Here is a 21449-nt window from a genome sequence, read left to right on the forward strand (position 1 = left end):
AAGGCAGGTAGAACTATAATGATCTATGTCCTCAATAAGTCAAGTTGAGTTGATTGTCATGTGTAGAAGTATGCTGAGGTTCAGTAACAAGGCACATAAATTCAGGCAATGCACAAAACATAATTTAGACATGATATACATAATTTACCCAAGACAATGAAGAAGAAAAAAGACTGCACGAAATGTGACATCAGTGCAAGCAAAAATAATCAGAGTCAAGTCCATGGTAGTGTGAGAGGTGGTCTGCAGTGTTACATTAATGAGGTAGGATTCATGTTGTGCAGACCAGTTCAAGAGACTAAAGGTTCTGGAAGAGTAGCTGTTCCTGAACCTAGTAGTGTAGTTCTTTAGGCTTCTGTACGTCCTGTCGTGCCTGTACATCATTGAGAAGAGGGCATGGCTGGATAGTGAGGATCCTCTGTGATAGATGGCACCTTCTTGAGGTAGTGCTTCTTGTGGATGCTTCCAATCGTGGTGCCCATGGTGGGCCAGGCTGTGGCCACTGCTCCTTGTGTGCTTAGTTCCACAACTTGGAGATGCATTAGCTGGAAGGATTAGAGGGGGGCTGAGGAAAAAGTGGGAGGGAGCCTGACGGTGGTAGTTCTTCCACTTTTGGGTATTGGGAAGTGAGTCATTCAGAGGATACTCAGCCTTTGCTGCCATGGTGTTTGAGTGACTGGTCCAATTGCAGTTTTGATCAATAATGACTACCAGGATGTTGGTGGTGGGAGAATAGGCGATGGTAATGCCATTATAAAGACTACATTTTTCGTCGAATGTAAATCGAAACGTACAGTGAAATACATCGTTTGTGTCAAATCAAATCAGCAAGGGTTGTGCTGAGCATCCTGAAAGCATCATCATGCTTCCGACACTAACATAACATGCCCACAACTACCCCTAACCACACATCTTTGGAATGAGGAAGGAAACCAAAACACCTGGAGGAAACCCATGTGGGTTCACCTACTTAGTCTGGCTTCTGCCCCCATCATTTCCAGTCTTGGCGAAGGGTCGCGGCTCAAAAGGTCAACTGTTTATTCCTCTCCATAAATGCTGCCTGACGTGCTGAGTTCTTCCAGAATTTTGTGTGTGTTGCTCAAGATTTCCAGCATCTACAGAATCTCTTGCGTCAGCAAAGGACCTGATGTAGGCTGCTATTTCCTGCCCTCTAGTGCTCCGTTGAAGAACAGCACCTTGAGGTCCTGATGCAGGTTTCAACCTGAAACATCAACAGTTCCTACCACCCCCCACACTGCCCACAGTTACTGCTCACCCGCTACGTTCTTTCAGCAGATTGTTTGATTAATTGTTGTTAGTTGGACTTGTAACCTGATTCACTGTGTGTATTGCTATAAAAGAAAGCTCCAAATGAAATAACATTCTTTCTTGTGGTTTGGAGCTCAAAGATTGCAATATTAAAACTTTTATATGCTTTGGGTGTCATTTAAATGTGCTGCAAAATACATCTTATGGAATTCATAATGTCCTCATTTACTAGCCTGGCTGAAGACTGCTGCTCACAATCAGGGAAGATTTCTGTGGACTTAGGCACACCACAGCAAGCTACCTCACAGGGGATAGCAGGTGAACATTCACCAGTCCTTACTGAAAGGTCTGTGGTGGAAAGGCTGAGAGCTTTAAGCTGGTATCCACATCTCACAGGATTGATCTGGGGTCTCACACCCAGATGCAACCATGAAGAAAGCATGCCAGTGTCTATGCTCAGAAGTTCAAGTAGACTCAACATGTCATCAAAGACTCTGACAGACTCCTCCAGTCGTACAGTGTTAAGCATTCTGACTGATTATATCAAAAGCAGAATCAGATTATCACTGCTTTATACGGCACAAAGTTTATTGTTCTGCTGCAACAGTACAATGCCTGGCACAGAATCACAAGAGATTACAGAGAGTGGAGGACTCAGCCATTTGCATCATAGGTTAAGCTCTTCCTACCATTGAAGATATCCATAAGAGGTGAAGTCTTAGGAAGACAGCATCTATCATCAGGAATCTCCACCTCTTCTCGATGCTGCCACAGGAACCACAGGAGCCTGAAGACTCACAACTCGGGGTTCAAAAACAGCTTCTTTCCCACTGCCATCAGTTACTTGAACCAACCTTAAAAACACTAATTCTACCTCAGACTCCAATGGTACCCCCAAACAGGGTGTCCTAGACTCTCCCCCTCATTTCTGCAAGTCATTTCTGTGGTGGTTTACAGAGTTAACCCCAACTTGCGAAATGTCATTCTGTTATTTTTGTTTACTGTGTCATGTAAGTTATGTATAATTTATGATAATTTGCATTTATGTGATTTATAAAAGCTCATTTTCATGGCAATTATACCCAGGGTATGTGTGCTCATGACAACCATAATCTCGAACTTGAACCTGAACTTTAGCTCACGATCTGAAATATAGTAAGACCCAAAACCCTACACAAAAAGAGATTCTGCAGATGCTAGAAATCTTAAATAACACACAAAATGCTGGGGGAACTCAGTTAGTCATGCAGCATGTATGGAGGGAAATAAACAGTCAGCCATTCTCAGCCTGGCACATCCACTGTTTATTCCCCTCCATTGATGCTGCCTGACTTGCTGAGCTCCTCCAACATTCAGCGTGTGTTGACCAAAATCCTACAGTGCCTTACACATCCATTTCAGGATTACACAGAGTATCTTTAAAGTGTTGTCGCTGTTGCATTGCAGGAGACAGGTCCCCCTAACCGATGCAAACAGCTGGGTGATAAAGATCAAATCTTTTTCTTTTGGCAATGTTGAGTGATGGTTAAATATTATCTGGGGGCAGCACAATAGCATAACGGTGTGCAGCTTACACTTTCAAAATGTCAGCGACCTGGGTTCAATTCCGCTGCTGTCTCCAAGGAGTTTGTAAATTCTCCCCATGACCGCAGAGTTTCCTCCAGGATTTCCAGTTTCAACCTGCGTTCCAAAGACGTATGGGTCAGTTGGTTAATTGGTCAATTGGTCACATGGGTGTAATTGGATTGTGTGGGATCATTGGGACAGCAGGGCCCGTTACCAGTAAATAAATTGTTCAGGACACCAGAGGTATTTTCTTAGAAATTGTACCATGGACTCCTATACATAAAAATGTTCTCGAAACCTCAGTTTCAGTAGTTTCATTGCCACACTCCCTCTGCTGCAGGAGATTCTGATCACACTGCAAAAAGGTGATGTGCCTAGAATGGGTGCAGAAAGGCTAGCGGGAAAGGTACCAGGGATGTGGAATTTCAGCTCCAGAGACCAATGTACACTGGGACTGGGAGACAAAGGCTACACAGTACACTGGGACTGGGAGACAAAGGGTACACTGTACACTGGGGCTGGGAGACACAGTGTACACAGTACACTGGGACTGGGAGACAAAGGGTACACTGGGACTGGGAGAGACAGTGTACACAGTACACCGGGACTGGGAGTCAATGGGTATACTGGGACTGGGAGACACAGTGTACACAGTACACTGGGACTGGGAGACAAAGGGTACACAGGACACTGGGACTGGGAGACACAGAACACAGAGCACTGGCACTGTGAGACGTAGGGCAGTGGAGCTGGGAGATAACACCTAGGACAACTATACACAGGGCACCAGGTGTACGGACGTCATGTGCACAGGACACTGGGGCACAAGGCACTAGTCTGGTGGACTATTTTTTAAATTTAGTTATATATATACACTCTTTGTATTATAGTAATTTTATCTGAGATTCGGAATCAGGTTTATTATCACCGCATGTGTCATGAAATTTGTTAGCTTGACAGCAGCAGTTCAATGCAACACATGGTAATATAGAAATAAAATCAGTCAATCAATCAATCAATTACTGTATATGTATATTGGATAGGTTAAAAATAGTGCAAAAACAGAAATAATGTGTATTTTAAAAAGTGAGGTAATGTTCATGGGTTCCATCTCCATTTAGGAATCAGATGGTAGTGGGGAAGAAGCTGTTCCTGAATCACTGAGTGTGTGCTTTCAGGCTTCTGTACCTCCTTCCTGATGGTAACAGTAAGAAGAGGGAATGACCTGGTTAATGGAGATCCTTAATAGTAGACATCACCTTTCTGAGGCACCGCACCCTGAAGATATCTTTGATACTACGGAGGCTAGAACCAAGATGAAGCTGACTAATTTTACAACTTTCTGTGGCTTCTTTTGGTCCTGTGCCGTAGCCCCTCCATACCAGACAGTGATGCAGCCTGTCAGAATGCTCTCCACGGAACAACTATAGAAGTTTTTGAGTGTTTTTAGTTGACAAGCTAAATCTCTTCAAACTCCTAATGAAATATAGCCACTGCTTTGTCTTCTTTATAGCTGCATCGATATGTTGGCACTAGGTTAGATTCTCAGAGATCTTGACACCCAAGAACTTGATATTGCTCACTTTCTCCACTTCTGATCCCTTTATGGGGATTGGTTTGTGTTCCCTCATCTTACCCTTCCTGAAGTTCACAAACAGCTCCTTCATCTTACTAACACTGAGAGCAAGATTGTTGCTGCAATACAACTCAACTAGCTGTTATATCTCGCTCCTGTACACCCTCTCATCTTCATTTGAGATTCTACCAACAATGATTATATCATCAGCAAATTTAAAGATAGTACTTGAGCTATGCCTAGCCACACAGTCATGGGTATTGAGGGAGTAGAGCAGTGGGCTAAGCACACACCCCTGAGGTGCGCCAGTGTTGATCATCAGCAAGGAGGAGACATTATCACCAATCCAGATCATGATCTTCCGGTTAGGAAGTCAAGGATAATTGCAGAGGAAGGTACAGAGGCCCAAGTTCTGTAGCTTTGTTGATCAGAAATGTGGAGCTGATGGTGTTAAATGCTGATCTATAGCCAAGGAACAGTATCCTGACATGGGTGTTTGTGACAATGTCTGTAGTGAGATGCTGAAGATGTTCTATAGGTCAGTTGTGGAGAGCGCCCTCTTCTTTGTGGTGGCGTGTTGGGGAGGAAGCATTAAGAAGAGGGACGCCTCACGTCTTAATAAGCTGGTAAGGAAGGCGGGCTCTGTCGTGGGCAAAGTACTGGAGAGTTTAACATCGGTAGCTGAGCGAAGGGCGCTGAGTAGGCTACGGTCAATTATGGATAACTCTGAACATCCTCTACATAGCACCATCCAGAGACAGAGAAGCAGTTTCAGCGACAGGTTACTATCGATGCAATGCTCCTCAGACAGGATGAAGAGGTCAATACTCCCCAATGCCATTAGGCTTTACAATTCTACCGCCAGGACTTAAGAACTTTTTAAAAGCTATTATTAATGCTTTTTGAGATGGTGATTTAGATGCATATCATATTTTTTTTACTGAGTTAAGTATTGTATGTAATTAGTTCTGCTACAACAAGTGTATGGGACATTGGAAAAAAAGTTGAATTTCCCCATGGGGATGAATAAAGTATCTATCTATCTATCTATCTATTGTTTATAGTAATATATAGTAATTTTACATTGCACTGTACTGCTGACGTGAAATAAGAAATTTCATGTCAGTAGTCAGTGATTGATCCACTTTTTGCATTGAAATAAATGCAATTTAATCCAGCAGCCTTTCCTCACTTCCTGCCATATGGCAGTCTGTCTTGTCAGCTGGACTTACTGTTGGGACAATAACAGCCACAGTTTGTCTGGTAACTCTTTCCCTGTCTTGTTCTAATCACAGCATGTCCTATAGTAGCCGAGGTGCGCTCTCCTCACCAATCCTGTGTGGAGTTTGCATGCGCTGCCTGTATGGAGGGTTGGTGAGGAGTGAGTGCTGCGGATGGGGCGTTTGACTGTTGGGAGAAATACTGGGGGGCCGAGGGGAAGGTTCCTCTTACTCGTATATGCCCCTCTGACACCCAAGTTTATGCCTCAAGCTCAGTTCCTGCTCACCTTGATGGCTCCACGGCCAGACCCAGAGCGAGCAAACGCCCTGACTATTTAATCCGGCAGCTCATGCAAGGAAAGAGAGTGTCCATAGTCAATGCCAGACAACAACTCCACTGACCACACTGATGTACAGAAGAACCTTGGTGTCCAAGCCCACTGCTCTTTGAAAATGGCCACTCTTGCGCAGAAAGGCAGTAAAGAAGGCACATGGCACACTTGCCTTCGTTGGTCAAGGCATTGAGAAGACGAATCAAAGTTCAAAGTAAATTTATTATCAAAGTGTATACGTGTCACCATATGCAACCCTGCGATTCATTTTCTTACAGGCATACTCAGTAAATCCATAACAGAATAACAATAACCATAATGGAATCAATGAAAGACCGCACTAACTCAGGCATTCAACCAGTGTTTAAAGGACAACAAACTGTGCAAAGACAAAAGCAAGAAATAATACTAATAATAAAAAATAAGCAATAAGTATTGAGAACATGAGATGAAGAGTCCTTGAAAGTGAGTCCATAGGTAGTGGGACTATTTCAATGATGGGGCAAGTGAAGTTGAGTGAAGTTATCCCCTTTGATTGTTGAGGGGTAATAACTCTTCCTGAACCTGGTGGTGTGAGTCCTGAGGCTCCTGTTCCTTCTTCCTAATTGCCGCAGGAAGAAGAGAGCATGTCCAGTTACGTGTATAAATCATTGGTGAGGTCACACGGATTATTCTGTGTAATTCTGGTCGCTCCATTCCAGGAACGATGTGCAGGCTTTGGAAACGGTGGAGAAATTCGGCAGGACTTTCCCAAAAATGGGAAGTATTAGCTATATGTAGGGGTTAGACAGACTGGGGTTTTCTTTGGAACGGAGGAGGCCGAGGAGAGACCTGGTAGTTTATAGAACTATGAGAAGCAGGGACAGAGGGGATGACAGGATATTTTTTGCCGAGAGTATTACTGGCGGAGAGAGCTAAAGATGGTGCCAGAGGTTTTGCAGACCAAGACACCTTAGTCCAACTTGTTCACAAAACAGCTTAATTTTCTCTTCTCATGCCTCTTTTTTTCTTTTTAATGTGTCTGAGGTCCTGTCAGAGTCTGCAATCCACAGCTGCAGCTCAAATTACCGGTTCTTCATGGGTGGTGGGTTCTCACTCTCAGACTTGCTGTGTTGCTTCGTGTGTTACTATCTCCAGGTGCAGCCTGGAAGACGTGCGCCTTTGGAGTGCGGCCCTGTGGACAACCCGATTCCTCGCTGATGTTGTCAGAAATGTTGCAGGAGTTTGAAACATTGAGACAGCAGATAGTGTATGCTGTTGTCTAAATAAGGCCCCTGTGCTCGGGTGATCTCTTTCAAGAGAGAGATCTTGACGATGAGGAGTGTCTGCTGGTCTCTAGTTGGGGATCTCATACAAGCAACGTGGCAGACTGTAACATCGAAGCAGTGAGCTGTTGGTATCCCCTCTTAGATAGATAGATAGATAGATACTTTATTCATCCCCATGGGGAAATTCAACTTTTTTTCCAATGTCCCATACACTTGTTGTAGCAAAACTAATTACATACAATACTTAACTCAGTAAAAAATATGATATGCATCTAAATCACTATCTCAAAAAGCATTAATAATAGCTTTTAAAAAGTTCTTAAGTCCTGGCGGTTGAATTGTAAAGCCTAATGGCATTGGGGAGTATTGACCTCTTCATCCTGTCTGAGGAGCATTGCATCGATAGTAACCTGTCGCTGAAACTGCTTCTCTGTCTCTGGATGGTGCTATGTAGAGGATGTTCAGAGTTTTCCATAATTGACCGTAGCCTACTCAGCGCCCTTCGCTCAGCTACCGATGTTAAACTCTCCAGTACTTTGCCCACGACAGAGCCCGCCTTCCTTACCAGCTTATTAAGACGTGAGGCGTCCCTCTTCTTAATGCTTCCTCCCCAACACGCCACCACAAAGAAGAGGGTGCTCTCCACAACTGACCTATAGAACATCTTCAGCATCTCACTACAGACATTGAATGACGCCAACCTTCTAAGGAAGTACAGTCGACTCTGTGCCTTCCTGCACAAGGCATCTGTGTTGGCAGTCCAGTCTAGCTTCTCGTCTAACTGTACTCCCAGATATTTGTAGGTCTTAACCTGCTCCACACATTCTCCATTAATGATCACTGGCTCCATATGAGGCCTAGATCTCCTAAAGTCCACCACCATCTCCTTGGTCTTGGTGTCGTAGGAGCAATCTCTCGCTTTCCCTCTCTCTTGTGAGAGAAAGAGAGCGAGCCTGTCTGAGACATCTCAGTGTTGGTATGGACAATAGCTTTTGATGGACCCTAGATCATGGCCTCTGGTCTCTGGGAGCTATGCTGTTGCTTGCATGGTGGTTGGGGGGGTGGGGGGGGGGGGTTGATGCCTTTGCTGCTGCTTGTGCATGGGAGGGGGAGGGCAGGTGGGATTTGGGGGTACTAACGTTTTCTGTCATTCTTTGTGGTTGTGAAACAGGGATGGCGGGGGGGGGGGGGGGGAGGTAGTGGCTGGTTGGGCTCTGTTTGCTGTGTGAGCTTCAAACAGCAAGGTATTTCATTGCAGCCTGCTATGTCTGACAATAACATCATCTGAATCCGCAGCTGATAACTTGCTAGTGTGGGATGAGTAGTATGATTTAACCACACTGAGGGATATTAAACGTCAATCGAGGGGAATATTTAGTTACACCTTCCTGCTTATTTACTTTTATCCCCTCACTGGGGTATTTACTCCTGGAACTTACACTCGTTCGGGTTAAAATGCGGCGCCTGAAGCTGCTGAGCTTCTGTCTTCTGCGCTCTTCCTTTCCAGTCGTGGGGAACGGACTCGTCCCGAAACATCGACAGCAAACTTCCCTCCCGATGCTGCCCGTCCCACTGAGCTCCTCTCAGCTGTTCGTGCGATTGCCGCTTGAGTTTTCCCCGGAACCAAAACTCAGGGCTCACTTGGCCTGACGGAAGGGTTTGATTGAAGGACAGTACTTCCGGTGTGTGGGAACATCTCGGTGGTGGATGCACATGGTATGTGAAGAGGAGATGAGTGGAGGGGGTGATGGTGAATGAGTTAGTGAAACATCGACAGCAAACTTCCCTCCCGATGCTGCTCGTCCCACTGAGCTCCTCTCAGCTGTTCGTGCGATTGCCGCTTGAGTTTTCCCCGGAACCAAAACTCAGGGCTCACGGCCTGACGGAAGGGTTTGATTGAAGGACACAGTACTTCCGGTGTGTGGGAACAGCTCGGTGGTGGATGCACATGGTAGGTGAAGAGGAGATGGGGGGGGGGGGTGATGGTGAATGAGTTAGTGAGTGAGGAGGAGGAGGAAAGGGAAGGGAGCAAGGGAAGTTGAACGAGGCCGAAGTGGTCAAAGGAGGAGTGGGGAAGCTTCAAGGTAGGGTGACAAGGGAGGAAGGGGTTAGGATGACATGTTAAGGGGAGAAGTAGGAGAATGAGGAGTGTGAATGGGGTGGAGAGAGGAGGAGGGAGTGTTGGAGAATGGGGATCGGAATAGCCGGCGTGGTTAGCTCTGCGCTTGGCCGTGCTGGGGCTGGGACAGATGGAAGGGACAGGAGATGGAATAACCGGGGTTGGAGTGCTATTAGGAGCAGTGGGGGGGGGGGGGGGGGGGAGGAGAAAGGTATTTGTGTGTGGTGTTAGGAATCGGTATCTTAGGCAGATTGCTCCTCTCTAGATGGGATAGGAAATAGGCTTCCACCAAACGGGGATGTGTCACAGACATAGGGTACAGACTTGAACCCCATTTCAAAAGAAACTTGTTTGCTGGCCCACTGAGTTCATGCCAAACATTTTACCCTCCGTCAGCTACCCTCTGTCCCCAACCCAACTCCCTAAATTTCTTCCACTCATTTACAAACAGGAGGCAATTACCCTACCTACCATCACAATTTGGGTGTTTATAAGAGAAACCTAGAGCACCCGGAGGGATCCCATGTGGTCATAGAACGGCAGTGTCAGGGATTGGGATTAAATACGATCACTGGAGCATTGAGACAGCAGTTGTATCAGCTGCGTCAGTGTGCTTGTGAACAGTGAGTGTGAGAGTGATGGAGGGCAGTGCTGCGTGATGAAAAACTGCCTTCTTTTCCATTCAGTTACTTTGAAAGGGAGACAATGGAGGAGACTAAGAAGGTGCATCGACAGAAGCACAGTGGGCCCAAAGCGGTGAGGAAGAAGCAGCGTCGGCTGAAGAACCTGGGCATTGGAGATGAAGCGAGTGCGAGGGAGAGAAATCCGAAGGCATTTACTGTTCAGTCTGCCGTGCGCATGGCTAAAACCTTCCACAGGTGAGAGCAGGTTTACAGAACACCATCTAGTCTGGGTTGCTCCTGCTGGTGGTGGGACTGAATTAGATTTGCTTCATTTGTTCACCTGAATGCGCGGGACCTCAAGGGCTGTAATCCCTGGATTACTTTCAGTGTCGTGTGCTGATGAGGAGAAGAACAGGAGAAAAGGCCAAATGAGGAGCTGGTGGGGGAGGTATGGATTCAGGTTCTTGAACCATTGAGATCTCTCCTGGGGGAAGAGGTGACCAGCACAAGAGGGACAGGTTGCGCCTGAACTGGAGTGCAGCCAATATCTAGGCTAATGCTGCTGGGGAGGTTTTAAACAAATCATGCAAGGGTTGGGACCCAAAGCAGTAGTATGGCAGATTGGCAACTTCAAGCGGGAGCAATTTGAGGCAACGGAAGAGGCAGGGGCAGGATAGGGAACAAGGAGGTTCTAATAAATTAAACTGCATTTATTTTGCCACATGACAAGTTAAGAAGAGGATTCATGGCGTGGATTGGTAATGTAGCACAAGGACATTATAGTCATGCTGAACAAGGTGCAGGTTTGACAGCTCAGCATTCCAGGGCATAGGTGTTGCAGACATGATGGAGGTGGTGGGGGGGAGTTGTGTTTCTGATTGAGGATACTGTGGTAGTACTTAGAGGGGATGTTCTTGGAAGACCATCCAGTGAGACTGTATGAGTGGGATTCAAAAGTACAAAAGGAGAGATCACATTGATAAGATTATCCTATGGGTTGATGAGATTATTCTATAGGCCTCCTCTGTAGTCAGCAGGAATTAAAGGGACAAATACATACGGAGATTGTATCAGTGGTTGTAAGAATAATACGTGATTTCAACTTCCCTCATTGATTGTGCCTGCCATAGTGCAAAGATGGGGTGACATTTTTGTTAAATGTGTAGCCTGCTTCTATGCTGTGTTGCTCTGTGATTTTATTATAAAACTCTAGCCAAACTGCTCATGGAGAATAGCATTCATTCTGGTCATTTCATTCTAGAAAGAATGTGGAGACTTTGGAGTGGGTTCAGAAGAGGTTAGCTGGGATGCTGCCAGGATCAGAGGGCACATGTATAACGAGCTGTTGACAGACTTGGGTAGTTTTCTCAGCAGTAGAAAGCGTCAATTGGGGGTAGGGGGCTGGTTTGTGTGATGTTTCGAACTGTATCCACAGCTGTCTCTGAGCCAAGCCGTGAAATGTCTGGATGCGATGCTTTCTCTGGTGCATTGATTAAACATCAGTAAGGGTCATCAGAGACATGCCAAATGTCTTTAGTCTCCTGAGGAAGTAGAGGTGCCAGTGAGCATTCTTGGCTGTGGCTCCTATGTGGCTGGACAGGACGAGTTGTCTGTGATATTCACTCCTTGAAAGCTTTCATCCCTCTTCAACATCGTTGATGTAAACAGGAACATGTGCAGCCCTTAGCCCTGTAGTCAGTGACCAGCTCTTTTGTATTGCTAACTTTGAGGGGAAGATTGTTGTTCTGACACCATGTCACTAAGCTCTCTGTGCTGACTCGTGATTATTAAGGTACAGCCCACTATAGTGATGTCACCTGCAAATGTGTAGAAGAAGTTAGAGCAGAAACTGAGAATCTGGCCAAGCAGTTGAGTGTACAGGGAGTAGAGTAGGTTGCTGAAGGTGCAACCTCGAGGTTCATCAGCGTTGAAGGTAATCATGACAGAATTGTTGCCTATCCTTGTTACAGTCTATTGGTCAGGAAGCCAAGAATGCAGTTGCAAAGGGAGATTTGAAGGTCAAATGAGGATAGATCAGTAAATGGTTTGGCCCTTTGTCAGGGGTTCCCAACCTTTTTGTGCCATGGACCAATACCATTGAGCAAAGGGTCCATGGACCCCCAGGTTGGGAACCCCTCCATTAGTGACTGTTGATGAATAGAGGGTGCTTGAGATACAAGTGTAGGTCAGGTAGACCTATATCTGACAGTGGACAAGGCATATCGGAAGCACGGTATCAAATATAGGAACAGTTATGTTTTAATTTCATAAAACAGGTAGTTGGTCCACTACTGGAATGCCTACCTTCCATTAAACCTTTGAGGTAACCTATGAGCAAACACGAGGAAATCTGCAAATGCTGGAAATTCAAACAACAACACACACAAAATGCTGATGGAACACAGCAGGCCAGGCAGCATCTATAGGGAGAAGCGCAAATATAGATGCTGCCTGGCCTGCTGTGTTCCACCAGCATTTTGTGTGTGTTGAGGTAACCTATGAGTTTGTTTTCTCTAAGCAGAAAAGGTGTAATGAGAAAGCTCTGCATAATTATGAGGTGTAATGGAAGGGTGGATAGTAAGAATCTTTTCCCCGTGCTTGCGAGTGTCTAAAGCAAAGCCATAGGTATAAGGTGAGAGGCAAGAGATTTCGATGGGATTTGAGGGTATTTTTTCCCCGGGAATTTGTGAAATTCACTACCTAAGTTAATGATGGACCCAGGTACTGTTATCTACCTTAATCAATCTCTCTTCTCGACCCAAAGGTAGGTAGAGGTAGGGAATGAAGAAAATAGAAAAGGTGTGATTAAGAGCCCTTTCAGCAATAGAAAATGGAAAGGCACCTGGGAAGCACTGTTGTGGAAAGTGTGGCCATTAGATCTGTTATGATGGAGCCTGAGATACAGTGCTGTGCAAAAATCTTAGGCACATATATATAGCTAGAGTGCCTAAGACTTCTACACAGTACTGTAGTAATTTATGTATTGCACTGTACCGCTGCCGCAAAAAAATCAAATTTCATGACGTGATTGTTGATAAACCTGATTCTGATATGGGTCTCTATTGTGGACTGAGATTGGAAAGGGGGCCTTGGATGAAACATCCATAAATGCCCTACCGCCATTGATCATTTTCATCACCTCAAGAATCAGTAAGACAATAACCTCCCCTATACAAATCCATGCTGACTATCCCAAATGAGTATTCTTTTCCAGATGTGAGTGGATTCTCTCCCTGAGAATCTTCTCCAGTTATTTACCTACTTACTGGCGTATAATTTCTTTGTTAAACAGAGATACGATTTGGAATTGCAGAGGAACTGAGGTCCTTGGTCACTGAAGTCAGGCATTCAGGACCAGGAAGCTCAAAGTAACTGAAATTGTGGGCTGCATCTGATGTGTTGTGGATGCATGCGACAAAACACTACAAGAGGAGGAAGGATAGAGTGAAGGTGGAAAAAATAGAGATATGGTCCAAAATGCAGGCAAATGGGTCTAGCTTAGATGGGAATTGTGATCAGCATGGACCATTTGGGCCAAAGGGCCTGTTTCTGTGCTGTATGACTTAACAATTCTTTTGTGGAGGAAGAGCAGGCTGAGAGTATAGATCTGACGACCCAAGGTGGAACAGGACAGTGCTTGATCCAGAGGCTGGTGAAAGGAATTTTCCCAAGGGAATTAGGTCAATGAACTGTCTGGGACTCCACAGCTTTGTATTCAGTGGGAACCCTTGCAGATGTAGTATGGAGAGCATTTTGACTGCATCACCATCTGACATGGAGGCTGCAGTGCGCAGGTTTGAAAAAAAGCTGCAGAAAGTTGTAGACTTAGCCATCTCCGTTAGGGATGGTCGTATCCCCACCATTGAGGACATCTTCAAAATGTGGTGTCTCATTAAGGACCCTCATCATCCAGGACATTCCCTCGCCTCCCTCAGGGAGGAGACACACGAGCCTGAGAACACACACTCAACATTTTAGGAACAAGTTCTTCCCCTCTGCTGTTAGATTTCTGAATGGTATATGAAGCATGAAAACTACCTCACTACTTTGCTCTCTTTTTACACTTTATTTATTTTTATATATTGTGACATAGTATTTTTATATACTGCACTGTACTGCTGCTGTATGAATAAATTATTTAGACTATTATAGATTTCATAACTCTATAATTAGCCCAAATAACAGTGGGCTTAACAATGGGCAGTATTTTAAAATTCAACAACTGAGGTCCAAGAAATTAATGAAGAAAGAGGGGACAGAATATGAGAGCAAATAAGGGAAGCCTTCATAGAAGAGGAAATACTTGAAAATGGGGGATCTAATGAGAATAATGAAGTGGTGGAAAAGTGGTTGAAGACCAGTGTATTTTAAGAAACTTTAACAGCTGGTTATAGAGATACTGCATGCAATGGTTATCTTGCAAAATTCCTAGAATGTGGAAGGATTCTGCAGATCTGAGGAAAGGATAACAGAGGGAATATATGCTTGGCATTGGAGGACCACAAAACAAAGTCATAGTCAAGTTGATCGTCACGTGCACAAGTACTTGCATGCACAGTTGCAATGAAAAACTTACAGCAGCATCAGAGGCGCATTGTTACTTATTCTCTGCTTTGTGTCAATATTCATAAAGGAGATGGACGCATGAGGATAGCGAGATCAGTTTGGCCACAAACTTGCTGGAAGATGAACTGTACCTGCCTCATACTGTCATGGAAATAGCCTATCGAAGCTGATGGATCAATCAGTTAAAAATTATTTCTTGGGTGTTCGGTGCTAAGGGAAACCAGATGGGTAGATGCGCTTAAGATATAGGGAAACCGATCTAAAAATCTGGGGGTCTGAGTTTACTTGTTATCATATAATAAGCAATCTCTACAGTAATTAATCATAAATTGGAGAGTGGAAGCGTAATTATAATAAACAGTTTAATTTAATCCTATCGTTAACAGAGCACAAGACTTGAAAACTAAAAAGCACCATGTCCCTGTGGTTGACCGGACACCGTTGGAGCCCCCACCTATTGTTGTTGTTGTCATGGGACCCCCTAAGGTGGGAAAGAGTACTTTAATCCGGTGTCTAATTCAAAACTTCACCAAACAAAAATTAACGGAGATCAGGGGTCCAGTCACTATAATTGCAGGTAAGTCTGTGAGCTGTGAGCAACACTTAAATTGATTTGAATTGTTTCAAAGGAAAACACGAAGGTAGATAAATGATATGACTCAATGCTGCCATTGCCTTCTCTTTTATGACATCACTGTTTTCTCCCCCGAGTTCCTTAGTTTCCATGTGCTTCTCCATGATTAATGCAGTGTGGTATTCACTCATTATTTCACTAGTTACCATAGGTATAGGAGCAGAGTCGGCTCGCTGAGCCTGCTCTGCCTTTCAGCATGGCTATTCTTAACCCCTTTCTCTTGCCTTATCCCATAACCCTTAATCGCCTTGCAAATCAAGAACCTATCAATCTCTGCCTTAAATACACCAACAGTGAACCTCCTCATCCCTCTGAAGGTGAATTCCACAGATTCACCATCCTCTTTACGAAGAAACTCTTCTTTTAAAGGGACATCCCTTTATTCTGAAACAATGCCCTCAGATGCTAGCCTCTCCTACTAATGGACACATCCTCTCCTTTTGATTTTAATATACTTATAAAATCACTAGGGGGTCTGCTTTCTTTATCTGCCAAGGATATCTCATCCCTGTTTTGCCCTCCTGATATCCCTCATAAGCATACACATACGTCCCTTGAACTCTGCAAAGCACTTGCTGGATTCCAGCTGCTGACCGTGACAAATGCCTCCTTTTCCTGACTAGATCTTCAATATCCATTATCAACCTGGGTTTCCTAACGCTCCCAGCATTGCCCTTCACTCTAACCGGGAACTCGTTAACTTTGAACTTTTCCTATCTCACTTTTAAAAGCCTTCCACTTTCTCTTTCCCTCTCTTAATCAACCTATGCAAGATCCTGTCTAATGCTATCAAAATTAACCTGCTCCATTTTGGGCCTTTAATGTGCACCAGTTATCTTTTCCTGTAACTGTTTTCTCAGTAGCATTATTAAGTGCACTCTTGCCTTTCTTGTTTTGTGGGTAGCACCTGATGAGCTGGAGCAGAGAATCTACTCAAATATATTTTGAATTAATTATTTCTCTCTTTTTTTCTCATTTCTCTGGTATTTATACACAGTCTCTAGTGCAGGGATTCCCAATCTATTTTATGCCATGGACCCCCTACAATTAACAGAGGGGTCTGTGGATACCAGGTTGGGAACCCCTGCTCTAGTGTGAAGCCTAATGTAACAAACCTCTCCAGCGAATCTGATATTTCCTGATAGTCAGTTTGCACGTGAACTCATTCATTGATTCCTTACTTATCGGTCCATCTGTGCAGAAACAGCATTTTGTTGGATTTCCTTGTGCATACTCTTTAGTTCAATGTACAAAATTATATGTTTGATTTTCAATAGGTAAGAAGCGCCGTCTTTCAATTATTGAGTGCGGAAACGATATCAACTCAATGATCGACTTGGCCAAAGTGGCTGATTTGGTGAGGAATAATTTCTGGTTTAGTTTAAGAGAAATAAAATCTCATTGTTTCAGTTAAACATTGCTTGGGGAAGAAATTTAATGCTATTTCCAAATGGCATAGACAACAACCTTTTAAATGTAGTAAAATGTTCTAGGTCCTACGACACCAGTGTTCTCAGGTTTGACAATTAATGTTGATCAAAAATTAATTATTTGGAATATTGTTGATGGGAAAGAAATGATGAGCAGAGGGTTTTAGGAAGCGAGCTCAAGTTTCGGTATGGACTATTGAAGGCATCACAGGGTGGTGGAGTGAAGTTTGGTTTGAAATTACGATTTTAAACTGGGACATTGTTGGAGCAGAAGTCAGCGAGGTTTGCAAATGCTGGAGTGATGAAACGTGGGCAGCATTTTGTTGGATAGGTTATAATTTATGTAGGGTGATGGGTGGGAATTTCACTTAGACCTGTTGTATGTATCTTGTTAAATGAACATTGAATTAGAGCTGGTAGAATGGGCGCCATGGTAGTGTAGCGGTTAGTGCGACACCATTCCAGCTTGGGTGTCAGAAGTCGGAGTTCAATCCCAGTGTGCTCGGTAAGGAGTCTCTGTACATCCTCCCTGTGGAATGCCGTAGATTTTCTCTGGGTCCTCCATTTTCGTCCCACAGTCTGAAGATGTACCAGGTAGGTTTATTGGTCAATGCAAATTGTCCCTTGATTAGATTTGGATTCAATCAGGGTTGTCTGGAGGTTGCTGGGCTGTGCAGCTCAAAGGGCTGGAAGGGCCAAATCTGCACTATTAACAAATAACTACTTTAGGGAGACACCTTTCAGTTGCTGTTTTACACAGTGGTTGATGTCTGAAACGTGTTGCTAGTAAAGTGGTGAAATCAGGTACAGTCACTGTTTAAGAGGCACTTGGATGGACGCTTAAATAGGCAAGGCATAGAAGAATGATGTCCCAATGTAGGCACTGGGCCTGTTTCTGTGTTGTACAACTCTAGGCCTCTGACTCGATATAGTATGAAATGAAAACTCTTCTAAGCTTAAACATAGTCTGTAATAGGGTAAAGCATGTCAGCAATCATTTTGGGCACTTCCACTCAGCAGTGTCAGGTAAAATTCAGTGCTTAAAATGAGGGGCTGCAGGGTGGCATAGTGGTTAGCACACCGCTATTACTGCCCCAGTTCAATTCCTGCTGCTATCTGTAGGGAGTTTGTATGTTCTGCCCATGAATGTGTGGGTTTCCTCCAGGTTCTCCGGTTTCCTCCAACATCCCAAAGACCTACATTTAGGGTTTAGTATGTTGTTGGCATGCTATGTTGGTGCCGGATCATGGTGACACTTGCGGGCTACCCAGCACAATACAAGTTTCACTATGTACATGTGACAAATAAATCTAATCCATGGGTTCCCTGCCGTCATGGTAGTGTAGCGGTTAGCGCAACGTTATTATAGCTCGAGGTGTTCCGGGGTTCAGAGTTCAATTCCAACACCAATCTGTAAGGAGTCTCTGTATGTACTCCCCGGGGAATGCATAGGTTTTTTCCAGATCTTCCGGTTTCCTTCCACAGTCCAAAGACGTGAAGGCTAGGTTAATTGGTAAATTGTAAATTTTTCCATTATTAGATTAGGGTTAATCAGGTTTGTTGGTGGGGGGTGGCGTGGCTCGAAGGGCCTACTCCATGCTGTTTCACTAAACGAATAAAATAATGTTATGTTATAGGGCTGATTGTTGAAATTGACAGTCTAAAGGAAGTATTTTGCTCTATCACCCTTGTTACTGAGAGTGAAAACTTGAAATATTTGATTCCTCACCTTGATTAGAAGTTTATGAATGTTAACTGGGTTAACAAAATTTTTGATTGATTAATGGAACTCATTGTGTCTATCTAAAGGTTTTACTTGTGGTAAAGTGACAGGATAGCCACTCCAACTGTTTTTTTTTTCTTCAGGTTTTAATGCTGACTGATGCTAGCTTTGGGTTTGAGATGGAAACTTTTGAATTCCTAAACATCTGTCAAGTTCATGGTTTTCCCAAAATCATGGGTGTGCTCACCCACTTGGATGCCATTAAAAACAACAAGCAGTTAAAGAAGACAAAGAAAAGATTAAAGCATCGGTTCTGGACTGAGGTCTACCAGGTATGAGCCAAGGGGGGCAAATCGAGATTGGACTTAACAACACTGACCAGCACCCTTACATTCACTGTCCCAAAACACAATACTTCATATTTATCTGAATTACCATTCAGATAAATTATCCAGCTGATCAAGATCCCCCTGTAATTTTTATGACCTTCACCGTCTACGATACCACCTATTTTAGTATCATCCTCACGAACCATGCCTCGTATATTCACATCCAATCGATTCTATAAATTACAAATAACATATATTCTAGCACCAACTCCTGTGGTCCACACAGGTCGCAGACCTCCAGTCCAAAAAACAACCCTCAACCATCACTCTCTGCTTCCTACCCTCAAGTCAGTTGTGCATCCAATTAATCAGCTGTCCATAAATCCCATGCAGTCTTACCTTGTAGACCGTATTCCATGAAGAATCTGGGCAAAGGCCTTGGTGAGATCCATACAGGCAACGTATCCTGCCCTACCCTCTTCTATCCTCTTTGGAAACTTTTAAGAGGTTTGTCAGACTGGATTCCCTGTACATAAAGCTGTGCTGACTGTTCCTCTAATCCCCTCCGTCATCTTCACCCACCACTGATGTCTGATTCACTGGCCTTTTGTTCTTGGGTTTATCTTTACCCTCCTAAAATAACTGTACAACATTAGCCATCCTCCAGTCTTCTAGAATTTCACCTGTGGCTAAAGATGAAGCAAATATCTCTGCATGGGTTTCCACATTTTCTTCCCTCACTTCCCACAAGGTCTGAGTATGTACTCTGTCAGTCCCTAGAGATTTATTCACCTGAATGTGCTTTCAGGCCACCAATTATCTTCATCCGCTGATTAATTTGTGCTGTCAGTAAGGACAGCAAGTGACTTACAACATATATGGATTAAAAAGCTATATTACTAATTCTCTTGCAATTGTCAGTGATGAAACAGAGACCAGCATCATCATTTGTATTTTCCAGGGTGCAAAGCTCTTTTATCTGTCAGGAATGGTGCACGGACAGTATCAGAAACAGGAGATTCACAACTTGGGCCGATTTATCTCTGTGATGAAGTTTCGGCCACTGATGTGGCAAATGGCACATCCTTACGTCTTGGCTGACAGGTGGGGACAAATTACTTGGACTTTGTTTCAAATCTACATAAAGTTGAGGGCATATTAAAGAGGGACTAACAGAATTGAAATGAGGTAATTAAATAATGGATAGTTTTTGGGTAGGGCTGCAGTTGGGCTCTGGAACAATAACAGGAATTGGGAGATGAGACTGGAATAATGTGTGGACCAATAAGCAGGACACTGGAGGACCTTGGTGGGTCAGGCAGGATCTATGGGGGGGGGGGGGGGGAGGGATGAACAATGGGCATTTGGGTCAAGACATTTTGTCTGTACAGGAATATAATGTGTTGGAAAATGATGGAGTTCCTTCCTTTCTCCCTTGGTTAAATTTGAATTTCTGTATTCTATTGTCCAATTTGTTGTTATTTTTACAGCACTGCTCCTGTAAATGATCTTTCTCCTTTATTTCTTCAAACTGAACCAATATGTTACAGGTAGTTCTTTACCAAGCTTAATGATTTAAGTAATAGACTAAGAGTTCAGTTCAGGTTCAGATTCAGTTTATTTGTCATTTAGAAACCACAAATGCAATGCAGTTAAAAAATGAGACAACGTTCCTCCAGAATGATATCACAAAAGCATATGACAAAACAGACTACACCAGAAAATCCACGTAACATTTGGCAATCCCCAATCCAGAGTCCGGAGAGGCTGCTGTGTATTAATATCGCGCTACCATCTTAGTGTGTTCCCCAGAAAGGAGCTCCAAATCCACCAGACAAAACAAGACCAAAAACTAAAGCTACAAGACCTGCACAAAACCACATAGTTACAACATATAGTTACAACAGTGCAAACAATAGCATAATTGATAAAAAACTGACCATGGGCACAGTAAAAATAGTCCAAAGATGTTAAAAGACTATAAGTTCAAAAGAAATCACCACACAGTTTCCACAAGTCCCCAGGATCCCAACAGACTCGCCATCCCACGCCGGCGGCAGAAAGGAATACCCCCGCTATGGACTCAGCTTCACAGACGCAGCACACACCGAAAGCGACCTGACCGCAGAGGACTCCGAGTCCGTCGAACCCCCGAGCCGACGACCATCTCCTCCGGCACAGCTTCTCCGAGCACCATCCTCTGCCGAGCGTATTAAGATGGCCCCGCCAACGACCATCGGCAACGCGACCCCGAGGACAGGGGGCCTGTTCTTCCCAGCAGAGTCCCGGACCTCACAGCAGCAACAAAGAGGGTCTTCCTGGAGATTTCCAGATGTTCCTCCGTGCTCCCACGTCCGTTTTCAATCGATTATGATTGCGCACGGCACCCCACTTCACAAATAACAGATAATCAGCTCCGGAGTGGCCGCTGCAAGCTGCGTCGCGCCGCCATCTTGAATTCCAGTTAAAAAGGGATCTAGTGCTTTCCTGGCATATACGATGAATAAACTACTCTAGGGCTTCCAGCTGGGTACAGGTTTCAAAGACAAACTGCCATCTTCACCTGAAGCCCTAGAAGAGTTTATTCATAAGAGTTCAGTTGTTGGAACACAGAGTGAATTCAGGGATTATGCACCATGACAGCTGAGTAGTCCCAGTGGAGTCGGTGGCTAAGGATGCAACTTTGTACAGCACCAGTGATTAGACAGATGTGCTGCTGCCTGTCCTTACTGATTGCAGTCCATTAGTCATGAATTCAGGGATCTAGTTGCATAGGGAGGAATTGACTCCCAGA

General features: G+C 44.3%; 1 protein-coding gene across 3 annotated transcripts in view; it reads left to right on the forward strand.

The window, feature by feature from the left end:
* Positions 1-8852: 8852 nt before the first annotated feature.
* bms1 (BMS1 ribosome biogenesis factor) overlaps positions 8853-21449 on the forward strand; it is an 83920-nt gene continuing 71323 nt past the window's right edge. The window contains exons 1-6 of one of the 3 annotated variants that reach the window (XM_073025076.1): positions 8853-8947; positions 10037-10228; positions 14926-15116; positions 16451-16530; positions 18470-18658; positions 19617-19759. In XM_073025076.1, coding sequence (XP_072881177.1) covers positions 10056-10228; positions 14926-15116; positions 16451-16530; positions 18470-18658; positions 19617-19759 — 776 coding nt within the window. In that variant the 5' untranslated portion in view covers positions 8853-8947; positions 10037-10055. Of the gene's footprint in view, positions 8948-9133; positions 9183-9296; positions 9316-10036; positions 10229-14925; positions 15117-16450; positions 16531-18469; positions 18659-19616; positions 19760-21449 lie in introns of those variants that run through there. The other 2 variants (XM_073025075.1, XM_073025077.1) reach the window with 2 other exon arrangements.

This window comes from Hemitrygon akajei, chromosome 21, assembly GCF_048418815.1.
Source record: "Hemitrygon akajei chromosome 21, sHemAka1.3, whole genome shotgun sequence".
Classification (NCBI taxonomy): domain Eukaryota; kingdom Metazoa; phylum Chordata; class Chondrichthyes; order Myliobatiformes; family Dasyatidae; genus Hemitrygon; species Hemitrygon akajei.